General features: G+C 30.9%; 2 protein-coding genes across 2 annotated transcripts in view; one reads left to right on the forward strand and one right to left on the reverse strand.

Annotated features, from left to right (window-relative positions):
• LOC115890693 (excitatory amino acid transporter 2-like) overlaps positions 1-25698 on the reverse strand; it is a 153370-nt gene that overhangs the window by 62367 nt on the left and 65305 nt on the right. The window contains exon 3 of the mRNA XM_030910996.1: positions 21775-22063. Coding sequence (XP_030766856.1) covers positions 21775-22049 — 275 coding nt within the window. The 5' untranslated portion in view covers positions 22050-22063. The remainder of the gene's footprint in view (positions 1-21774; positions 22064-25698) is intronic.
• Positions 11249-12800, forward strand: LOC115890694 (putative uncharacterized protein DDB_G0272516). Its single transcript, XM_030910997.1, has one exon. It carries the CDS (start codon positions 11396-11398, stop codon positions 12437-12439), a length of 1044 nt encoding a protein of 347 aa, XP_030766857.1. The 5' UTR covers positions 11249-11395; the 3' UTR covers positions 12440-12800.

Consider the following 25698-nt stretch of genomic DNA (forward strand, 5'->3'; position numbering starts at 1 on the left):
ATAACTATCTATTTAACATATTATATTAATTTTTTTTTGTCAATGGGCATGTATTGAATACTTCCATTCTAAATATCTTGAGAACGGTTGCACGTAGCGATTTTTACCAAGAGACATTTTTTACGTATAAAATTAGGGAAATGTATATTTTTTCAGGGTAGTTTTATACAGGTATGGACGAAAAGTTATTAGATACTTTTTAAAACAGTTAAAAGACATGTAGGTGGCGCCCCCTACAAATAGGAGTCATATTGTCATCAAAATCAAATTTCTCATGTCAAAAAACTCCCAGACACCAATTTCCATGCAAATATTGACATTACTTTAGAAATTATTTCGAAAAAAATCGAAATAAAAAAGAAACTTCTACGCCCTGTATCTCCGAAACTAATCAGTTTAGGACATACATTTGTACGAACTTTTTTATCGGAAGTTTCACGAATACAATTCGGACCACCCTGTATATCAATAGATAACAATTAATAAATGTTTATGTAAAGAGAACAGTGTGGCCAGAAAATGTTTATATTTTCAAGGAATACAAAAATATATATATATATATAAATATTATAACAAATGCAAAATTTCAATGTGTATCAAAAATAATTCACGTAATCATTGTAAATCAAACTACGTAAATAAATGGTCGATTTACTTCTGATCCAACCCTGAGCGTGTTGGTGTGTGTTTTGGCAACTGTTCTCACATCGTCAATAAAGATTGCAGACTGCATAATTAGCTTTTGTATTAAACATGGAAGGTCGTAGGTTATTTATGATTCAATCATAAATCTAGAGCAATATTACTAAGAACTATTTTAGAAATTATCTAATTATGTAGAATGGTATGCTACTTAATTAAAATAAAAACCTTTATCTACAACCGTTTAGTTATAACGTTTTTACATCACTATTTTTTTAGTATTTCAGTTACGATAGATTCTTAACACATCTAGTTTTTATAATAATGAAAAACAACTAGGAACATCTAAATATATTAATTTTTTATACAAATTCCTACTACTAATTTTTATAAATATTAATAACACATTTTTTACACTTTTTCAAAACAATTCCTGCTGCTGATGATGAAGACGATGATAATAGTGAAGGTCTAACTGAAATAGGTTGGGCTGTTCATCGGTTTGGCTCACACTCGGGCTGGCATGCTTCCTCAGCGCTTCTTGATCCCAAAATGTGCTACGCAACAATTTTCTTGTTTTCTTTTGATGTATCTATATATTACTCTGTGACGGAACTACTTCTCCAACCTCCATGACGCTTAACCATTAGTAAATCTGCCCCCGAGTCCGCCAGCAATGAGGCAGATGTGCGTCTAAAAGCTTCCTTCAGGAATTTTTCTATATCATTTCTTGTAAAAGACCTGGATTTAATAGTCTGGTAGGATTCCGATTTTCTTTTGAGGAAAGCAATGATTTGGGCATATTTACTTATATCGACGTTCTTCTTCAGGGATATTGTGGCTTGCAACATAGAATAAAACATCCATAGACTTGATGCGCTATATTTCCCTGCAAGATTTTCAAAATATGCTAAAATTACTTTTTCATTGCATTGATTTTTCACCTTTTTGTCATCACACCATGTCAAAAACTGGTTGAATGTTTTTTCATATTTTGATCGCGACTTTTCCGGCAATAATGATTCCGTGGCACGTACTGCGGCAACTTCTACATCTGAAGGGAGACTTTAGGAATCGCTCATCGTAATTTTTAAAATGATTTTTCTGGGCAAAAAGCGCTCGCGCAGGGCAAACTGACTTTTCAGTACTTGATAAACAACGTTTGTAACTATAATCTGAAGCAGGTAACAATTCCCCACAATTATAATTAAAAAATATGACAAATGTCATAGTTAAAAGTGGGCGACTAATAAACGAAAACTAAAACAGCATTTTCTTATATTTCGTGCGTTTAAACACGATTACAACACTCCTGTGATTAATCGTTCACGCTCGTTGTTGTAATCATTTGTACTGTAAATAACTATTATCTTCGTGGCAGTTGTTCGTTACAGTCCTTTACGTGTCAACTATCAGAAGCTTTTTCACATGAAATGTGTAAAATCGGAATATATGCTTTAAAATCAGTTGAATTGATCAATTGACTTGACTCGTGAAAACTTTGAGGCTTTATAGTTTTTAAATTTTATCAACGTTTCTCAACTGTATTTTTAAACATCCTCAAGAAATCCTAAAAAAATATTCTTGTTTAATTTGTAAAATACATAGCTGTCATGATCAATACTACTAAATTACTTATCAATTATTATAAGTAATTATCATCTAGCTGATAACGTAAGTGTTAAATATTCAAATTAACAGGCATACTGTCAATGTTAGTATTTTCAATTAAATCAAAAAATATTCGATATCTTAATTTAGGTAGGTATTTATACTACGGAAATTTTGGTTTGTAATAAATTTTCGAGACATTTCGAAAATCTTGATAAACCAGGTTAACACTGATTTAAAAGCAATCTTAAATTAATATGAGGAAATGGATTGGTGTCCCGACATAATAATTTATGTATGATATAGATAGCAAATTATTAATTTTTGAACTAAATTTAGATTAAAAAATAAACAATAAAAATTTCTACATAAATATACAGGGTTGTTCACCACATACGACACGGAGTATTGTAGCTAAACGATTAGATTTTTCAAATTGTAAGTTTTGGGTTCGTTGAAGGACTATTAGAGCTACAATTTAAAAATGTTTTTACAAGATACAGAGTGGCCCAAATAAATAAAAAATATCAAATTTGTATTTTTTTAAATGGAACACCCTGTATATTATTACATTTTTAGTTTCTACGAGTGTTTGTACTAGTGTGTAGTGTTGTACTAGTGTTTTTATTTTTCTACGATTAAAATAAAGGTAAATTTGATTAAGGTTTATCACAGTTAAACCTTGCCATTTTTGAAATATTTAGGTTTTTGTCAAAATACAGTAATAATTTTAATGCTTCATTTCTCAAGCGTATTTAAGTTTTTAAAACCAAATATTGCAATGAAGTATTTTTATTTACTGAGTTTCGTGTACCTTATACAGATGCACAATTTAATTTTTTTTAATTTTTTTTTAATTTTTTTTTTGTCTATGAAAATCTATTATTCCATTTTCTACCTATCTCTTCAAGTCTCCGTAGAAAATGCATTTTCTTATAATTTAGACCTCAATTATCAATGTACTCATGAAATAGCGAACCGAAATTTATTATCGGTGACCGATGTGAATGAGTTTTTGGGCAGTTCTCTTCATCTTTCTTCAACTTAATTATTCAGGAAATGCGTGAATTTATGCATTTATGCTAATATTCGGCTAGTTCGGCGAGTAGTTAACCGTGTAAAGACTGTAAAGTTGTTGTTGATTATTTATTGTTGTTTGTTAATGGTTTTTATTGATTTAACTTGTTAATTTTTGCTGTTTGTTTTGTTAAAATGCATTTTCTTATAATTTAGAACTCATTTATCGATATACCTATGGAATACTGGCATTTTAGATTATTTTTAAAGATGTACCAAATTTTTAAAGATTACAGATACTAATATTGTCGATATAGTTCGATTATTTCATTAAAAAATACAAAACTGTTTAAATATTTGTTAAAGAGGACCTATTAATAAGATTCCAGTATTCAAACTACATTAATTGACTGTTTACGTTGATTAATAATAATTGCTCCAAATACTAAAAAACTGAATTTTGTATGTGTATTAGACATGATATATGATATTTCATTTTTTGACAAATGCTTATTTATAACAACAGAGACGTTCATTTTCCACTTATTATATTGGTTTCTGATTCAAATCCACATTTATTTAGAATAATTTATTAACGAGCACAATTAAATATTTAACTAATTAGTATTTGGGCGGAAATAATGGTCGTATATTTCAATATGCCATGGGGATAAATGAGGTCTAAATTATAAGAAAATGCATTTTCTACAAAACTTGAAGGGATAGGTAAAAAATGGTGTAATACAATTTGATAGACAATTATGTTGTGCATCTGATTCTCTTAAAATATACAGGGCGTTCCATTTAAATTAAACAAGTTATTGCCGTTTAAAGCTAGAAATTATTTAAAATAAATTTTTAGACACTCTGTATGAGGTATATTGTATTGAGTATTATTTTTATAATTGCAGCACAATAACTGATCAATAAATAAACTTCAGTAAATATTTAGTATTAAAAACTTTGATACCCTTGGAGCAATGAAGCCTTAAAATTTTTACTGCAATTTCACAAAATTGAAAATATTTCAAAAACGGTAAGGTTAAGTGTAATAAACCTTAATCAAATTTACCTTTATTTTAATCGAAGAAACTAAAAATGTAATAATATACAGGGTGTTTCGTTTAAAAATACAACTTTGATATTTTTTATTTATTTGGGACACTCTGTATCTTGTAAAAATATTTTTAAATTGTAGCTCTAATAGTCCTTCAACGAACCCAAAACTTACAATTTGTAAAAATCTAATCGTTTAGCTACAATACTCCGTGTCGTATGTGGTGAACAACCCTGTATATTATAATAATTTTAAGTAGGTATATTATACAGGATGAGTTATACAGGAAGTAGGTATATTATACAGGATGACTTAAATAAGTGAAAATATTTCAGGGCTGGTAGGTCTCGATAAAAGAAACATATTTTCTCTTTACCGTTTTTCAAATAAGTCCAAAATAACCGAGTTATTCGAGTTTGAAGTTTATAAAAAATGAGTTGTTTTTAAAAAGCTTAGAAAAAGCTAGAGAACCACCGGATTTTTCTGTATTTGCATCCCTTGTATAGTGACGTAATCATGTAGTATTAGTATAAATTAAATTAAATAACCTGTTATACATTTAAATAAAGTCCATAAACTAACGTCGATTTTGAAAATAGCTATTAAGTGTCACTAGAAAATTGCCATGGCGACACCAGCCATCTTGATTACAGTTTTATTGAAAAGATAGGTATAGAAAACCCTAATATAATTTGAAAGAGCATTTAAATCTGCTTCGACTTATTTAAAAAAATACATACTGTTGCATTTGAAATAACGTTTTTACGTAAAATAAATATTTAAAATAGACCAGCAATATATATCCCCTGTATATATTTAAGGAAACAATCAAATTTTTCAATAAAGCTTATTTCTCTGGCTTGAAAATCAGCACAAGAATTAATTCTGAAAAGTAATGTACAGGGTGGGTCAAATTCGACGCTTTTAAAGGGAAACACCATTTTCTATAGGAGATAGACAAAAACTAATATCGGTGTCTGGAGCTCAATTTTTGTCATAAACATGATGGTAAAAACCGCATATCGATATCTGTTACCGTTTCGGAGTTACGGGGTGTTTTTCAAAAATATGCATTTTTAATAAATCACTGTAACTTTTTTGCTATGGGAAATTTTGTATTTTTATGAAAACAATTCCAAAGCACCTTTTTAGGTAGAATTTAATGGTTTAAGTATAATTTTTTTAAAATTAATAATTTAAGAATTATCAACAGAAAATTTGATTTTTTATATGGGACACCCTGTATATTTTTAATTTATTGAAAAGGATTTAAAATTACCTTTCCAAAAATATAACACACTTGATATTTTGCTCGATTCCTCTTCGAGATATAGAGTATATAAAAATTCGCCCGCTTTAAATAAGTAGGCTTTGAACGGCACCGGCTGTAATGCAAAAAAAATGTGAGCATCAATTAAAACGAAAATAATATTTGCTATGAGAGATGCAGAATTGTATAACAAATATATTTAACCAACATCAACACATTTAAACTATATCTAATAACAATAAAAATAAATAGCAAACCAAGACATGAGATATTGCTACAGGTGTTCGACATATCAACCTTATATCTGTTATGGACAGACGGGGCAGTTTTTGAACATTTCTCGCGGAATTCATTAACTCAGTGGGGGTGAAAGATACCCTTTCATAACTGCTAAGTATTTTTAATTCTTGTCTAGATCATACGGAAGAATAAGGAACCTTTATTCGCAAATATATCCATAGGATTAGATCCATGGGCTCTAAGTCAGGCGGCCTCGACGGCCAACGGTTGGGATCTTGTTTAGCTATCCAATTATTCTTGAAATTGGCTGCAAAAATTTGCTAATAACTTCGTTCAGAGGCGGTGCGTCGTCTTGCTGGAAAAATATGTTTTCGAGTTCCATTAAGGGCATATCATTAATAAGGGGTCCAAAGCCTACTAGTTAAAAATGGCGAACTTTTAAAAATTCTGTATTTCGAAGGGGATTATAACAAAATATCAAGTGTGCTATATTTTTGGAAAGGTAATTTTAAATTGTTTACAATTAATTAAAAATATAGAGGGTGTCCCAAATAAAAAATCAATTTTTCTGTTGATAACTCTTAAATTATTAATGTTAAAAAAATTATACTTAAACCAATAAATTCTACGTAAAACGGTGCTTTGGAAATGTTTTCATAGAAATACAAAATTTTCCATGACAAAAAAGTTACAGCGATTTGTTAAAAATGCACATTTTTGAAAAACACCCCGTAACTCCGAAACGGTAACAGATATTGATATGCGGTTTTGACCATCATATTTTTGATGAAAATTGAGCTCCAGACACCGATATTAGATTTCGTCTATCTCCTATAGAAAAGGGTATTTTCCATTTAAAAACGTCGAATTTGACCCACCCTGTACAGGGTGTTAATAATCTATTCTATTATAGCATGCAAATTTAAATATCTTTAAATATCTCAAAAACCAAAGATTGTAAACATATTTAACCCCTATAATAAATGCCTTCTTTTAGGCCCAAGAATCGAAAAATGAAATAAAATACCTGATGTTCCATAAGAAAAAATATAATTTTGGTATGTATCTTAGTTCAAAATAGTTCAAATTAGTTCAAAATAGTTTTAAATTGTGCGCATTGCCTCCTCACATATACCCAAAAAATATTTTGTTTCTACATCTTTCCGTTTTCGCATAATCAACCAAGGCGAATAAGGTGTGCCACCCTGTATAGTAATATGATAATGGTTACAGAGGTTGAATCACCGATGTACGGTGATCGAACCATCTAAAATGCTTCTTCTATTATGAAAATAAACACATCAAATTCTGAAAAAAAAATATTAAAAATTTCTCAAATTGATTTTTTTCTATCTGTCTAGCCCTTATTAGAATTTACTAAGTAATCCAGTAGTCTTAAAGCAAAACCTAACACCTACTCATTAGATAATTCATAATTTATATTCAGAATTAAAATAAATTTTTGTGTGGGTAGGTGGAAAGCTGTGAAATACGAGTAAACATATAATTACTCCGATAAATCTATGGACTTAGCCTTGCATTTTTATAAGATCGATGCAAATTACTGTAATTAAAAATGAATAGTGACAATCAGTTGATTGTGTATCTTGATTCTTTATTTTACATGCTAATGAATATTATATATGTTAGATTAGGGACAGATAATTAGTCTTTTTACTTAAATTAAACCACTATATTCCTCAAAAATACGTTTTATTCCGCTTAAAGGTTGTCGCCCACTAGACCGTTGCGCGGCGCGGCGCTGGGAAGAGAATTTTTTCCGGCTGCGAAGGGACTGCGCCCACTATAGCGCGCTTTTGAAACGCGGCAACGCTATTTAGTTATAGTCGAAGTGTTTTTTACTTACTGTAGTTTAGTTTTTAAAGCAATGAGTTCAAGTACGAACGAAAGCGTATTTTTTGTGCTCTTCTAACAGAGGAAGAGGAAGAGGGGGTGAGGAAAAGTTTGGACTCATACGATTAAGAAAAAAAGAAAGAAGTTTGGAGAATTTTACCATCTTTTCCAGATTTAAATAAAAACAAGATAATTTTTTTTCAGCATTACAAAATATAAAGGAAACATTTTACGCACTCCTCAATTGAGGGTTTTAGAAGCAAAACACCGGGTATCTCTACTCATCATATTTTTTCATAAGAGACAAATTACTAATTCTTTGATAATTCTTATTTATTCTGATGTATATTAGTTATGTGGTGAAAAAACCCTGATCTTTTTATATTTTTAGGTAATTAGAATTTAAAATTGAGATTGTCACTTTGTTAAAAAGTGGAGATTGCCGGTTTTGCCTCTACACCCCTCAATTATATTAAATCTTTGATAGAAAGGCATTTCGTCCATCTGTCTCTAGTGAGGGAAGACTAAAAAAAATATCATATTTCTTTATGAAAAGCGATTTGCCTAATTTACCTTTAAAAATACAATTCTACCAGTGATACGTATCACTAGTTCCTAGTCAAAAAGCCAACTGAAAAGACTCGAATGCAAAATTATTTCCCTTGTGAGTACGCACACTGCAACGCGCCAAACCGCGGGAGACCGAAAAAAGTTGCTAGAGAAGTCTTCCGACTCTTGACGGAAATCCCGCGGTGCGCTTCTGCGCTGCGCGCTCTAATGTGCGTTGGTCCATTTAAATACATGGCAAGCAGACAAAAGAAATTTCCACACGGCGCCGCGCCGCGTCGCGCCGCAGTCTAGCGGGCGACAACCTTAAGGCTCCGCGCGCACTGAATAGGTATCGGCGAGAGCGAGCGGTGCGAGCGGTGCGAGCGGCGCGACCGACACGACCGGTCGGAAAGTCGATTGTAGCCGCGCACTGGAGTCGCACGATCGGCGGTCGAGAGTACGTCACCAGCATAAATTTGAGCATAGACGAGGAGAAGTTTATTCAAATTTAGTCAAATTCATTCGGCATTTCAAAAAATTATAAAGTATTATTACTATTTATATTTTTATGCCACTTTTTATATTTTATACTTTATGATGGAAATTAATATTATTTAGATCTTAACCAAACACACATTAATATATTTAGATCTTAACAAACCACATAAAATTAGTAAAATAGAGTAGAAGATGGGGATAAAATATACTACATGACTCTTAGCTTGACCGATTTTAACAAATTTGGTATAATTCAAAAAGGTTTAATTTGTTCTTTAAAAACAAAGCTAGATATGAAAAATAGTCAAATAAAACTTCTATTTTTAGTTTTTTAATCTAAATAAGTGTCATTACAAACATTTATATATAGCTTTTATTTTATGTTTTTAAAATCTTTGTTTAAGTCAGTAAATAAAACGAAACTTGTTTATTTTGTTTATCGATTGACGTTTCGACCAATTTTAATTCGGTCTTCTTCAGAATCTATAATATACGTATAAATAATTTTCTACGTTTGTGGTAAGAAAAAAATTATATATTAAACACATTGTTAGTGATAAAATTGTATTGTATATTATAGATTCTAAAGAAGACCGAATTAAAATTAGTCGAAACGTCAATCATTAAACAAAATGTAAACACAACTTTCGTTTTATTCACTACTGACTTAAAACCAAGATTTTAAAAACTTAAAACATAATAAAAAAGTCAAAGAAAATTGAAAAAATAAAAAATATAAATAGTTTTTTATAGTACCGTATTATCGAAAAGGAACGGCATTAGCGATGACCATGAAATGAAGGTCGGTGCCATTTTATATGTAAATTTATATAGGAAATGTCATCAATCGTCATTTCCCATCCAACTGGACGCCGTTTTTTTCTATCATACGGTAGATATATGTACAAATATTTTATTCAAGCATAAATATTATTTTCTCTATTTGTACCTTTACGGAGCGATCAACATAGTAACATAGGGATGACTATTTATCAGCTGTTATTACTAACGACAAAACAAACCAAAAATTAAATAATATGATAAGTTTTTTGACGATATTTAAATTCGATTTTCAAAATAATGTGAGATAATCAAAACGAGATGAGAAATAAATGGGTTTAATCGGAAGGTTTTCTAATTCAGTTATTGAATAAGTGTAGTAAACAATATAGGTTACGTGCTTGTAAGAAATTTTTATCACAAACCGCATATTAAGTATGATATGGTCTCGTACACTTTCGATTAATAATTCATCGGACATGTTTAATGTAAAACCGCTCCACTAAAAACAGTCGCTCGGCGTAGACTATTCGCCCCCTCCCATGCATTCTTTGATTTCGCCTGATGGTGCGAGTAACGCCGATAGCTCGAAGCGCACCGAGCGCACCGAGCGCACCGATCTGATGCAGTGCGCGGGCTTACATTTATTTCAACGTAAACTGAAAATTACGTGCCGCTCGCTCTCGCCAATACCTATTCAGTGCGCGCGGAGCTTAAAAGTACGTGAACAGTTCGAAAGTCGATCTTAACTGACTAAACTTATAAGAATGATGCAACATTTGCAATATTGCTCCAGCTTTGTTTTTCGAAAAAAGGGCCACGCTGCGGCGGTCTCGGAGATCAGGTGTTGTAAGCTGACGTAATTTAGAGAAGCCAGCGATCATATATTATGACTTAATTGTGTCACGATGCAACTAAAACTGACACCAAATTTATATTTTATTTTAAAAATATTACCTCTATCCTTATTGTTGTCCGTACTGTTGGTATACAGGGTGCTACAAATTCGAGGTACGGGCATTGGTATCTCGGTAACCGTAATAGATACGAACATGGTTAAATTGGGGCAAAGTTACGCTGTTATAATCCCGTCCTCATTTTAATCAAATTTGTAATATTAGTTTAGGAATGTCCCATCTCTAATAAAAACCTTCATACCTTTGAGGTCATAAACGACCCTTCAATATAATTCTAATTGATAACTTTAACTATTACTTTTGGGAATTTTGATCATAAATTTATATAGCTTTCTCGCAGACGTCTGTCTATCTGAACAATGTAAGTTTAGGGCAGTGTCGTCCACTGCTCTGAATATTAGATTAAGGATATAAAAATTGTACTGTACGCCTCTGGCATTTCTGTAGCTTAGATATTATTTAAGGAACTGCAAGACAGGCCCTCACACTTTTTGCTAAAACCCTGTTTCAGTCACATACTTTCTTTGCTCAACACTCTTTTTACTTTTGCTCTTCAACTCTCTTTTTTACTCTTCAACACGTTATTATTTTTCACAGTTTCCCTCAGAGTAACTATTGTAATTAGTTTATCATAATTAAAGTTAAGTTATATTAAAAACAACAGTGTACATTAATTCCACACCCGAAAAGACCCTCAACAAGTTGGCCCTTCTGAAGAGGACCACAACAAAATTGGCGCTGCGGACAGGACGGATAGTACGGGACAAAAGGATTCTCAAGGAGGAAAACAGGAAACTGGTCCAGGAGAATACTGTTGGTAAGTGGAATTTGTATATTTGTTTAGATTTTGTATCGAGCGTTTTATATAACTTACTAGTATTTTTTTTAACTCCGTTAAAAAGTACTTTACAAAATTTTATTAATCATTTTTTTTAACTAAATTTATTAACAAAATTCATCATGAATACCAATTCGAATACTGATCCATTATCGTTAGATTTTATTTGTAAGTTGATTCCTTTCGGATTTAGCGGTGATAGAAACGAATTAGGACAATTTTTGGCAAATTGTAATAGTGCCAATGAGTTAGCCAGTCAAAATCAAAAATTGCCTCTATTATATTTTATATTATCAAGAATATCAGGTACAGCAAAAGAGCAACTAACAACACAAAGCTTTGAATCTTGGGAAATTTTACGACAAAAGTTAAAAGATTTATATAAAGAGCGAAAACATTATGTCCAATTAATAGAAGAACTAAATAACTGTAGACAGAATTCTAATGAATCCGTAGATGATTTCTTTCAACGTTTAGAAGTTTTATACCATCGTACGATTTCTTCTGCTCAGCAGAGTTATCGAAACGATGCCGAATTACCGGGTAAAACTCAAACAATACGCGAATTAACTTTAAACAGATTCATTTACCATTCTAAACCAGAAATTTCACAAATGTTAAGATATAAAGGATTTAATTGCATTAAGGAGGCTCATAATGCTGCCCTCTGTGAAGAAAGGATATTAAATATGTTAAAAACTAATAAAAGCAACCAATACTGTAAAATATGTCGTAACAATTCGCATTCTACAAATAATTGTTGTAAAAATTATCCGCAATCTAATGGAAATTACCGAGTTCATGTTAACAATTCTAATAAATCTAATAATCATAATTTTAATCATACATTTAATCAACCTTCTTCAAATAGTCAACATAATAATATTAAACAATGCAAATATTGTAAAAAGTACGGACATACAATAGATGAATGTAGGAAATTGCAATATAAAAATTCTTACAATGTATTTAACAAAAACAAAAATCCTAATGATATACAAAATAAAAATTTTAACAGGGTATCGAATCAGAATCAAATACCTAATGAAGTATCGAATATTAGATCCGTAACAAATAATCAACTATCTTTAAACTCCCATGCTCCTCTGGCGGAGAAGACCCCTCTGGAGGAATCGATCAAAATGTTACAGGTCTTCGAAAACTAAAAATTCTTAGTGACGATAACAACTCTATATTTTTAGAATTTAAGTCTGATTTTTCTAATAATAAAGATAAAATATTTCGATTTTTATTAGATACAGGTGCTAGTGTATCTTTAATCAAATTAGATAAGTTAAATCCTGAAATTACTAAATTTTTTCCTAGCGAGAAATTAACCTTACACGGTTTAAGTACAGATTCTCCTGTATTAACGGCGGGTAGTACTATAATTCCATTTAATATTAGGAATCATACATTGAAAATAAAGTTCCATATTCTTAATCAGAAAACAAACGTCCCTTATGACGGTCTGATCGGATACGACTTTATTAAATCACAAAACGCCCAAATTGATTTAAAAAAGCAATTATTTCTCTTGACTCGCTACCTTTTCCGCTACATCTAAAAATGAATATTAATCCTTATAATAATAATTATCTTATTTTAAAGCCCAGAACAGAAACTGTTATTGAAGTTAATGTATTAAACTCTGATTTAAACGAAGGAATATTACCTAATCTAGAACTCGAAAGGGTATTTACTTATCAAAAGCTATTACTAAGGTCAATTCTAATAAAAAGCTTTTTGCTACAATTCTAAACACTAGAGTAACAGAATACGAATTAAACCATTTTCAGTTTATTTAGAACCATTAAATAATAATGCTAAAACTCTTAATATCTTTACTAATTCAACAGATTTATTTAGCAGAAATAAATTATTAAATCAAAACCTTAGACTAGACCATTTAAATATTGAGGAAAAAGAACAGATTTTAAATTTATGTACGGAATATAATGATATTTTTCACCTACCTGGCGATAAATTAACTTGTACGCGAACTATGAAACACGAAATTAATTTAACTAATCAAAAACCAATATCCGCAAAAACTTATAGATATCCGGAAATACATAAAGCTGAAGTAAATAATCAAATAGATAAAATGTTGAGACAAGGTATTATACAACCTTCGATTTCACCTTTGGTCTGCACCTCTATGGATTGTTCCTAAAAAACAAGATGTATCTGGACAACAAAAATGGCGTGTAGTTGTCGATTACAGAGGATTAAATGGTATCACTGTAGGCGACGCGTTAAGTATACCTAACATAGAGGATATACTAGATCAATTAGGTCACAGTAAATTTTTTACTACGCTTGATCTCGCGTCTGGGTTCCATCAGATCCCAATGAACGAGAACGACAAAATGAAGACAGCATTCAGCACACCAACAGGGCATTATGAATTTAACCGTATGCCGTTCGGATTAAAAAAATGCACCTGCATGTTTTCAGAGATTGATGAATACAGTTCTAAGCGGACTACAAGGGCTTCAGTGTTTTGTATACCTTGACGATATAATTATTTATGGCGCTTTTCTTGACGAGCACATATCACGTATTAAAAATATTTTTGAAAGATTAAGGATTAATAACTTAAAATTACAACCTGATAAATGTGAGTTTTACGAAAAGAAATTGCCTATCTAGGTCACATTATTTCAGAAAATGGCGTAAAACCCAATCCCGAAAAAACTAATGCTATATTCAATTTTCCTGTACCTAAGGATCAGAAAACCATAAGAATGTTTTTAGGTTTAGTAGGATACTACCGTAAATTTATAAATAACTTTGCAAAGATAGCCAAACCGCTTACATCACTTTTAAAAAGGATGTACCTTTTATATGGACTGATAAATGCCAAGAATCTTTTGACTTGTTTCGCACTCTTTTAACTACCGAACCTATACTCCAATACCCAGATTTTACGAAAGAGTTTATATTAACTACCGATGCCTCTAATTATGCCGTTGGGGCTATTCTAAGTCAAGGAGAAATAGGCAAAGATTTACCCATTTCTTATGCTAGTCGTACTCTGAATTCTGCAGAACAAAATTATTCGACCACAGAAAAAGAGTTACTGGCAATTGTCTATGGAATAAAACATTTTCGTTGCTATTTATATGGAAGGAAATTTACTGTAGTAACAGACCATAAACCTCTCACGTGGCTGTTTAATTGTAAGGACCCAGGAAGTAGATTAGTTCGTTGGAGACTTTTATTAGACGAATATGACTATCAGATTGTTTATAAACCAGGCAGAATAAACTCTAATGTAGATGCTCTCTCACGAAATATCAACATTACTATAATATCTAAAGACGACGATTATCAAAATTTTATTAAATATCATTATCAAACCTCAGAAATTACCCCGAAACTTGATATTAAAAACTCAAATTTATTCGATAATTTACCTGCTGCTATTTATTTTTCTTCAGATCTGGACGAAAATAATCCATTTTCGCAACACATTAAAGATAATTTTGACTACAATATTAATCAGATAATATCTCCTAATTTATATTCAATTTACAAATTAAAAAATCAAAATAAATTATGCTATTTAATGATTACAAAACATTTTCATTTTGATAAATTAAGCTATAAGGATGTATTTTATTCTCTACGTAATTTAAGAACTCAGTTAATAAAAAGATGATATGAAAACAATAAATTTACCTGACATTTCACTTTATTGTACACATTTAAAAAAAATCTATGTACTACGAAATAATTCATTATTTATTTAAAGATACTAATATTAACGTACATGTCATTAATAGAGAAAAGTATAAACCTGAGACTAAGGAAGAGATTGAACAAATATTAAAAGAAAATCACGATTCTAAATTAGCCGGACATTCTGGTTATACCAGAACTTATAAAAGGATTAAGGAAAGTTATAAATGGAACAATATGAAGAAAGATATCAAAAAATATATTAAACGCTGTCCTTCGTGTCAAATAAATAAAACTAATTATAAACCAAATAAGGCCCCTATGGAAATTACATCCACCAGCCAAAAGGCCTTCGAAAGATTAGCGATTGATATAGTTGGTCCATTACCCATTACCGAGAATGGAAACAGATTTATTCTTACAATGCAAGACGACCTAACTAAATACTCGTACGCTGTTCCAGTTCAAAATCACGAAGCGCATACTATAGCGAATGAACTCACTAAATTCATTGTACTGTTCGGAATACCAACTAAAATCCTTTCTGACCAGGGAAGTGATTTCATGTCCAAATTAATTAAAGAACTTTTTAAATTATTTAAAATAGGACATTTAACCAGTCGCCCATATCACCCTCAAACAAACGGTGCTCTTGAGCGATCGCATCTTACGCTCAAGGAATATCTTAAACATTATATAAATAATAAACAAAATAATTGGGATGAACTTATACCATTTGCAATGTTTGCGTATAATACACATATTCATACTTCAACAAATTTTTCACCGTATGAATTATTATTCGGTAATAAAGCTTACCTTCCAACTACCTTAACTCAAGAACCAGAATTTAATTATTCATACGATGATTATGTAACTAGTCTCAAACAAAAACTTAATTTAACACAAACCCAAGCGAAAGAAAATATAATTAAATCAAAGCTTAAATCAAAAGAATATTACGATCAAAAAATTAAAACGACTATTTATAAACCTAATGACCTAGTATATATATTAAATAAACAAGTTTCTCCAGGCTTAAGCAAAAAATTATCCCCTAATTTTAAAGGCCCGTATAAAATAACAAAAGTACTTAATGAAAAAAATGTTCAAATTCAAATTGGGAAAAGACATATTATCTATCATACTAACATGATAAAACCCTTTGTTTCAGATTAAAATGTTCGCCTTATTTTTATACCTTATTGTACTTTTTCCATTAATCTACCTGGATAAACGGGAATATATTATCATAAATTGGGAAATGCAAAGATATCCGGTTCTGAAATCATTCTTTTCACACACCTAAATTTATCTTATTATAATGATAAACTAAATTCGCTCTCTCACGCATATTAAAGATCTTTTAAATTATGTCATAAGTAATGAAGATACAGGTCTCGATAATAATTTTTGATATAATAATTTGAAAAGAGGAATTTTTAATGGCGCTTCCTACGCTTTTAATTGATTATTTAATATACCTGATGCAAAATTTTACGATCAAGCCATAAAATAACTATTTACCGTTAATTACGAAACTCGACTTACTATGAAACAACAAATAAGAATTATTTCAAATACTATTCAAAATTTTAAAGCTAGTATTCACAAGTTTTAACTTAAATTAACAATTTTTAAATATAAATACAAAATTCTTTAATCAATTCAGTAATCAAACTAGTAAGATATATTACGTAGCGATGTGGGATCTATCAAGTTGTACGAAAACCACCGAAAACGAATTCATATGCAAGCATCCTCAAGTTATAAGAATTCAAGAACTTAACTTAACCCCATCAAATCTCGAGCCAGTGAAGATAACAAATTTAAAATTGGATGAACTGAACTTCGCTAATCACAAGCTTAACCAGTTGGACGATCTTTTAGACATACAATTGAAGAAACCATTTATTGTGCAACATTCACACTGGTACACTGTTGGACTATCAGCAATTGGTTCAATTGTAACGATCATCTTATTGTATAATATTCTAAAATGGTGTGGACTGTTCAACCTGCTAAGAAGATTACTATGTTGTACCAAGGAGCCCAGGACCCTCTCTGAAGGTTGCTGTATTAAACTATTTAATACAAATATTAATACTCCAAATCCAATAACTCAGGCCCAATTCGAACAAATATTGGAAGAAGAAGCTGGAAGAAGTGGACTCCCAAGTAATCGTTCAGCCGTGGAATTTTTAAACTTAAGTGGTCGACGCTCGACTAGAACACCATCAGTTCATATGGACTAATTAAAGACTAAAATGTTCAGTGTTTTTTACTTTTTTTTTAAATTATTTTCAAACTTTTACTCTTAAGAATAGTGTAGTTATTGTGTGTATTGTTTATTGTTTAATTTGACGATTTTTTTTTCTCTTAATTTTTTTTGTTATGAAAAAAAAATTTTCTTAGGGGGGAGGTGTTATAATCCCGTCCTCATTTTAATCAAATTTGTAATATTAGTTTAGGAATGTCCCATCTCTAATAAAAACCTTCATACCTTTGAGGTCATAAACGACCCTTCAATATAATTCTAATTGATAACTTTAACTATTACTTTTGGGAATTTTGATCATAAATTTATATAGCTTTCGCAGACGTCTGTCTATCTGAACAATGTAAGTTTAGGGCAGTGTCGTCCACTGCTCTGAATATTAGATTAAGGATATAAAAATTGTACTGTACGCCTCTGGCATTTCTGTAGCTTAGATATTATTTAAGGAACTGCAAGACAGGCCCTCACACTTTTTTGCTAAAACCCTGTTTCAGTCACATACTTCTTTTGCTCAACACTCTTTTACTTTTGCTCTTCAACTCTCTTTTTACTCTTCAACACGTTATTATTTTTCACAGTTTCCCTCAGAGTAACTATTGTAATTAGTTTATCATAATTAAAGTTAAGTTATATTAAAAAACAACAGTGTACATTAATTCCACACCCGAAAAGACCCTCAACAAGTTGGCCCTTCTGAAGAGGACCACAACAACGCTTTAGGATCTTCAACAAGATGCCATCAAATTTTTTTTTAAATTTCAAGGATTTTTGAGTTTTTTGGAAAAACGGATTTTTTGATAATCATTTTTATTTTTTCCTGGCGTTACTTTTTAGGAAATCAAAAAACTAATTACATATTCTCATTGCCACTTTATTAGAGCTATCTGATAGTATTTTGTAGGTTTTCAAATAAGCTGATAATTTGTGAGATACAGTGGCCAACTGAATGTTTTTAAATACGGACCTGCATTTTTTATTGTCTCCTGAGTACAACGATATGCCACACTTAATATTTTTTTTTGTTTGAGACATTTGAACATAATTTATTTAAACTAATATCAAGTCCGGCTCTGTTTTTTTTAAGATTTAATCTATTCATCGTTACAATATTGATAAGTTTTCAAACTTAACAATGATGTGGGGTAAAACATTGAACATTGAATACGGAATAACTAAAGGGGCATCATTGGCATCATTTGTAAACGTGAAATCAATAAATTTCAACATTTACAATAAAGAGTACAAAATGCATTCGAAACTATAACAAGAAGTTATTCAAAGAGCTATAAATAAGATTATTGTTACGATGAATATAATCAGATTATATTAGAATAATTAAAAAAAACAGAGTCGTACTTGAAATTATTTTAAATAATTATTAATTAGTTTTGTTGTTGTTAAGGTACCCAAAACAAAAAAAGTATCAAGTGTGGCATATCATTATACTCAGGAGACCGAGGTCTTTTAAAATCTGAAATAAAAAATGCAGGTCCATGTTTAAAAAAATTAAGTTGGCCTCTGTATCTCACAAATTATGAGCTAATTTGAAAATCTAAAAGTACTATCAGATAGCCCTAATAAAGTGGCTATGAGAATGTGTAATTAGTTTTTTGCTTTTCTAAAAAGTAACGACAGGAAAAAATAAAATTGATTTTCCAAAAAATCCGTTTTTTCCAAAAAACTCAGAATTTTATGAAATTTTCAGAAATATTTTGATGGCATCTTGGTGAACATCTCAAGGCGCAACTTTGCCACAATTTAACCATCTTGGTATCTATTACGGTTTCCGAGATACCAATGCTCGTACTTCGAATTTGTAGCACCCTGTATACAAAAAAATACTGTCATCCGGCGGCATTATACAGGGTGGTCCGAACTGTATTGCGGAAACTTCGGCAGCATATTCTGCAGCTAAAAATGAGTAAAAAAGTTCGTATAAATGTATGTCCTAAAATGCTTAGTTTTGGAGATACAGGGTGTAGAAGTTTTATTTTTATTTCGATTTTTTCTAAATCATTTATGAAGTAAGGTCAATATTTGGATGAAGATAAATTAGTGTCTGCGATTTTTTTGACATGAGAAATTTGATTTTGATGTCAATATGACTTCAACTTGTAGAGGGCGCCACCTACATATTTTTAACTGGTTTAAAGAGTAATAACTTTTCGTCCGTACCTGTATAAAACTACGGAGTGAGTTTACGTTAAAATGGTCTCTTGGTAAAAATCGTTAAGAGTAATGGTTCTTGAGATATTTGGAATCGAAATTATCAATGCCTGTCATCACTGACATAAATTGAACATGTTGACTAAATACCTAGTTATTAGACTGAAATCATAAATTTAAAATATTTTTGGGCAAAAAGTTCCACGCAGAGACTGTTTTATCATCATTTTTTTGCAGAAAAATTTATGATTAATTTAAAAAAAAAATTTCCCGAATTTATTATTTCAGTCAAATAACCATTAAACAATAAACTACTAATACTGCTGAACAGTTTATTTTTTATAAATAATGACATGTATTGACTATTTCCATTCTAAATATCTTCAGAACGGTTGCCCGTCGCGATTTTTACCAAGAGATATTTTTTAAGTAAAAAATCACGGAAATGTATATTTTTTCACTCAGTGGCTTTATACAGGTACGGATCAACAATTATTACTCTTAAAACCAGTTAAAACGGATGCAGGTGACGTCCCCTACAAATAGGAGTCATATTGACATCAAAATCAAATTTCTCAAGTCAAAAAACTTCTAGACACCAATCTTCATCCAAATTTTGACGTTACTTTAGAAATTATTTCGAAAAAAATCGAAATAATAATGAAACTTCAAATGCCCTGTATCTCCGAAACTAAGCATTTTAGGACATACATTTATACGAACTGTTTTACTTATTTTTATCTGCAGAATTTGCTGCCAAAGTTTCCGGAATACAGTTCAGACCACCCTGTATAAAACCGACCAACGGCGGTCTTTCTTTCGTCAATTGTTTATATCGTCGGCGATAATTTAACCAGTTCGAATAGACATAGAGATAGAATAGACAACGCTTTATTGAACAAAAAGACAAAATAGCTTCATTGACAAAGCATTTACAAAACAAACAAAACCACAAAAAATATACAAATAATAAAAAAATATCATACAATACAAATCAATCAAAAAAAATTCCGTCAAAAGGCGTATCAATAAAATTTTACAATAGGAAAATTGTAAATGGATATACATAGTCATGTAAGAGTTAAGAAATATTAAATATTAAATACTAGACCTTTAACCAGTGTGTGAGATGATCAAAATTTTAAAATTCAAAATTGTTCATGATTAAACATCAACAAAAAAGTCGTTTACCGCATATAGGGCCCTCTCCAATAAGTATGATTTCAGAGTTTTGCGAAATGCGGGAAAGAATGAAAGTGACTTGATATGCAGATGATTGTACATTTTTTTGGCATTGTACAGTATTGAGCCTTTAACTAGTTCTGAGCTCGGGGTTGGCAGATAAAGATCGTGCTCCGCATTCCTAAGTGGATAGTTGTGAGATTGCCTTTCGGGAATAGCAGATATGTGCTTGCGGATTAAGCAAACGGATTCAAAAATGAATAAAGAAAGAAGAGTCAGTATTTTGAAATTTTTAAAGAAATTCTGGCAGTGAGTTCTAACTGTTTAGTCCCAATAAATATCGAACTGCTCTCTTTTGAAGTTTGAAAATACGATCAAATTTTGTCGGGCAGCAAGTACCCCAGAATGGAAGGGCATAACGAAGATGCGACTCAAAAAGGGCATAATATACTATTCTAGAGGTTGATAAGTTAAGTTCCTTAGAAACTGATCTTAGCGCAAAACAGGCAGCGCTTAGTTTCTTTGATAAAGCTTCGATGTGCAAGTCCCATTTTAACGATTTGTCTACAACAAGTGACGTCAATAGTGGTGTTATAAAATACAAAAGGTTGTACAGTACTTTTATATGACAAAACTTTAGTTTTTGAAAGATTGAGGCATAGGAGATTAGAATCGCACCAAGATTTAATGGTGCGTAAGTCACTGGATATACTCAGTAGGTATTATATAGTGCAGTGGACCGCTCCAAGTGAAACTAGTATCTTCCGCAAAGAGGCAGATTTTACCGCTAATGTCTAGAATTGCAATGTCGTTGATAAACACCAGAAACAAAATAGGGCCAAGTACTGAACCCTGAGGGACACCACATTCCATAGGGCTTACAAGAAGACATAGACGTATCAATCCTCAGAAGCTGTCTTCTGTTGCCAAGATATGACTTAAGCCATTCGAGCGGCACTCCCCTGAATCCATATAGTATTGCAATTTGTTAATTAAGATGTTATGATTTACACAGGCTAGAGTAGACTACTAAAAAGGTCGAACATAGCATCATTTGTGCAACTATTACTTAGAAATCCAAATTGATGGGTAGTAAGTACTTTATATTTAAGGAGAAAAGATAGAAGCCTTTTTTAACCAATCTTAATAGCAGTAATAATAAAATATATCTAGAATATACCTACTGACCTTATCGCTATCTTTTTCGACAAACTCAGATCCAGCGACCCGATGGCCGATATCACCGACGCCATCAGCAACGGAATGATGAGCAGTTTGAGCATCCGCAGGAACATCTCGCCGGGGAAGGCCAGGTACATTACCTCTCGGTTGGTCCACGGCGAGGAAGACATGGCCCTGATCAGCAGACCCACCGCCGTGCCACCAAGCACGCCCACCACCGTGAGGATGGTGAGCAGGTTTTTGTGGATGCAGCCCCTGATACGGTTGCCGTCGATCGCCATGGTTGTGGATTGAGCTGGAAAAGAAAAGTGGAATCAATACCAGCCCCTTATATGACAAAGCATGAACATAATTTAAAAATATATGTCTGGTAAATTTAGTCCATATGAATTAACCTAATTAACACATGTCATACAGTGTATATCAGGCAATTTTAATTTGATCACTTTTTCTCGTAAGTAGGAACCTTATTTTTATGGTAGAAACGACGTCCAGCTGAGCTAGCTGGGAAATGATCTATGAAATTTCCCATATAAATTTATATACAGGGTTGTTTACCACATACGACACGGAGTATTGTAGCTAAACGATTAGATTTTTACAAATTGTAAGTTTTGGGTTCGTTGAAGGACTATTAGAGCTACAATTTAAAAATATTTTTACAAGATACAGAGTGTCTCAAATAAATAAAAAATATCAAAGTTGTATTTTTTTAAATGAAACACCCTATATATTATTACATTTTTAGTTTCTACTATTAAAATAAAGGTAAATTTTATTAAGGTTTATTACACTTAAACCTTACTGTTTTTGAAATATTTTCAATTTTGTGAAATTGCAGTATGAATTTTAAAGCTTCATTTTTCCGAGGGTATCAAAGTTTTTAATACTAAATATTTACTGAAGCTTATTTATTGATCAGTTATTGTGTTGCAATAATAAAAACTTTACTACCTTATACAGAGTGTCTAAAAATTTATTTTAAATAATTACTAGCTTTAAACGGCAATAACTTGTTGAATTTAAATATAACACCCAGTATATTTTATAAGAATCAGATGCACAATTTAATTGTGTATCAAATTGTATTATACAATTTTTTACCTATCTCTTCAAGTTTCCGTAGAAAATGCATTTTCTTGTAATTTAAAACTCATTTATCAATATACCCATGGAATACTGACATTTTAGATTATTTTTAAAGATGTACCAAATTTTTAAAGAGTAGGTACAGATACTAATATTGTCGATATAGTTCGTTTATTTCATTAAAAAATAAAAAAAAAACTGTTTAAATATTTGTTAAAGAGGACCAATTAATATGATTCCAGTATTCAAACTACATTAATTGACTGTTTGCGTTGATTAGTAATAATTGCTACAAATACTAAAAAACTGAATTATGTATGTGTATTAGACAGTGTGGTAAAAAGTAACACCTTAACAATGATATTTAATTTGTTGACAAATGCTTATTTATAACAACAGACACGTTCATTTTCATAACTTATTATTATATTGATTTCTGATTCAAATCCACATTTATTTAGTATAATTTATTAACGAACACAATTAAGTATGTAGTAAATTAGTATGTGGGCGGAAATACTGGTGTTATATTTAATTAACGGTATACTCTTTTATAAAGATTTAAATAGTTTTCTTTTCGCATACAAATGGGCTAGTAATATTATCGTTTTACTAAAAACGATAATATTACTAGCCTGTACATTTTGTACATTTGTTGTTTTAAAAACAATCTAAAATGTCAATATTCCATGGGTATATTGATAAATGAGGTCTAAATGATAAGAAAATGCATTTTCTACGAAAACTTGAAGGAATAGATAAGAAATGGTATAATACAATTTGATAGACAATTAAATTGTGCATCTGATTCTCATAAAATATACAGGGTGTTCTATTTAAATTAAATAAGTTATTGCCGTTTAATGCTAGTAATTATTTAAAATAAATTTTTAGACACTCTGTATAAGGTAGTATAATTTTTATTATTGCAACACAATAACTGATCAATAAATAAACTTCAGTAAATATTTAGTATTAAAAACTTTGATATCCTCGGAGAAATGAAGCCTTAAAATTTATACTGCAATTTCGCAAAATTGAAAATATTTCAAAAACGGTAAGGTTTAAGTGTAATAAACCTTAATCAAATTTACCTTTATTTTAATCGTAGAAACTAAAAATGCAATAATATGCAGGGTGTTCCATTTAAAAAAATGCAACTTTAATATTTTTTATTTATTTGGGACACTCTGTAATCTGTAAAAATATTTTTAAATTGTAGCTCTAATGGTCCTTCTTACCCAAAACTTACAATTTGTAAAAATCAAACCATTTAGCTACAATACTCCGTGTCGTATGTGGTGAACAACCCTGTATATGAAAATGACAGCGATCTTAATTTCATAGCCATCATGACGCCGTTTTCTTTCGATCATACCTTTGAGAAAATTCCTATTCCAGAGAATAGAGAGACTATTCCTTTTACTCGTTCAAATAAACGTTTCATTCAACCTTTGCCCATCTCTAGGCAAAAATCTCTAGGTCTTTGACTTGTGTATTGCTATTGCTAGATAACTACCATCTGCTGCCCTAATAGCAGTAAAAAAGATGCAAAGATGAACGAATGTGTTGTTTTGAGGTCAAATTTAAATAGACCTCTAATTTGTTCATCTTTATCATATCAGTCATATCACATAATTAATCCGGCGGCGCTTAAAACATAATTACTCATCTGATAAAATCGCTAATATGGAAATTAGAGCTGCAAAATGGATTCGTCAAGAATAGTTTATTGAAACGATTAAACTATAAATTATTCATGCTGTTTGATGTCGTTGTTGTTTATCTCATTTTCATAAAGAGCATATTTATATCGTAAATAAAGAGCGCGAATTAAGTACAGGACGTGATGTCATATTTTAAATGTAGGTAGTATGTGTGTACATCTGTGTGTAGTGGACTACATTAGATTACTATACAGGGTGGCGCCTCACATACGAGACGGTGGCTCCAAGGAGAACGACAATTTATATTGAAATGAAATTTTGTGAGCATATGTAGATTAATTCAGAGCACATAGCAAAGAAATTACATAGCAAAGTTGTATTTTTTGTAATGGAACACCCTATATATTAATTGATTTTCGGATTCTGGAATAAAAATAAAGGTGGGTTTTATTAAAGAAGCATATGCCTAAACTCTAAGGAATTTTGACATACATGTTTCACATTTTGAGAAAATGTAGAATATATTTTAAATTTCGATAACAGCTACCTAATTCTTAATTTACCCTGTATAGCCTGATATTTAATTATAATAACTATTGTATATTTAATCAAATTAAAATTTGGACTGAAAAGTTATACAGGGTGAGACAAAATTAATGTGAAACGTTTGGTCACTTGTAAAAGCAAGTTTATCCTTTATTTTAAATGGAACACCCAGTATATTATTCCGGTGTTCAATGGGGAATTCATGTCTCTTCAAAATACTATTAAGGTTGCCTACCCCACAAACAAAGATTTTCCTAGATATTTTCATTTTTATGATTTAGTGTTAGTAGATCTTTATTATATTTGATAAAATCTAGGTGGCCGTGATCTGTGATATGTCTGACGTTACTTCACAACATAGCTGTCTAATTAGTCCAATTTTATTTATTATAATGAAATTAGGGACAATTTTTAAAATAGCCAAATTTTTTTTTTCCAAATATCTTGTAAGCCATGAACTTTTTCAAAAATCTGAAAGGCGCATGTTTATGACCCCACAAAACTACAATTCATCCTCCATTCCCCGACTCTCTATCTCCAGTAGTTTCCGAGATACCCATAGAGAACATCGTAGGAAACTCACCCTGTATAATTTTTATTTCACCTCGAGAGCTGTAATTTCTTCGGG

Source organism: Sitophilus oryzae, unplaced genomic scaffold (genome assembly GCF_002938485.1).
Source record: "Sitophilus oryzae breed Bouriz unplaced genomic scaffold, Soryzae_2.0 scaffold_907_pilon_pilon, whole genome shotgun sequence".
Lineage (NCBI taxonomy): Eukaryota > Metazoa > Arthropoda > Insecta > Coleoptera > Curculionidae > Sitophilus > Sitophilus oryzae.

Bases quoted from the DNA above. Each gene is read 5' to 3' on its own strand.
- LOC115890694 (XM_030910997.1), top strand. From the start codon at position 11,396: ATGAATACCAATTCGAATACTGATCCATTATCGTTAGATTTTATTTGT.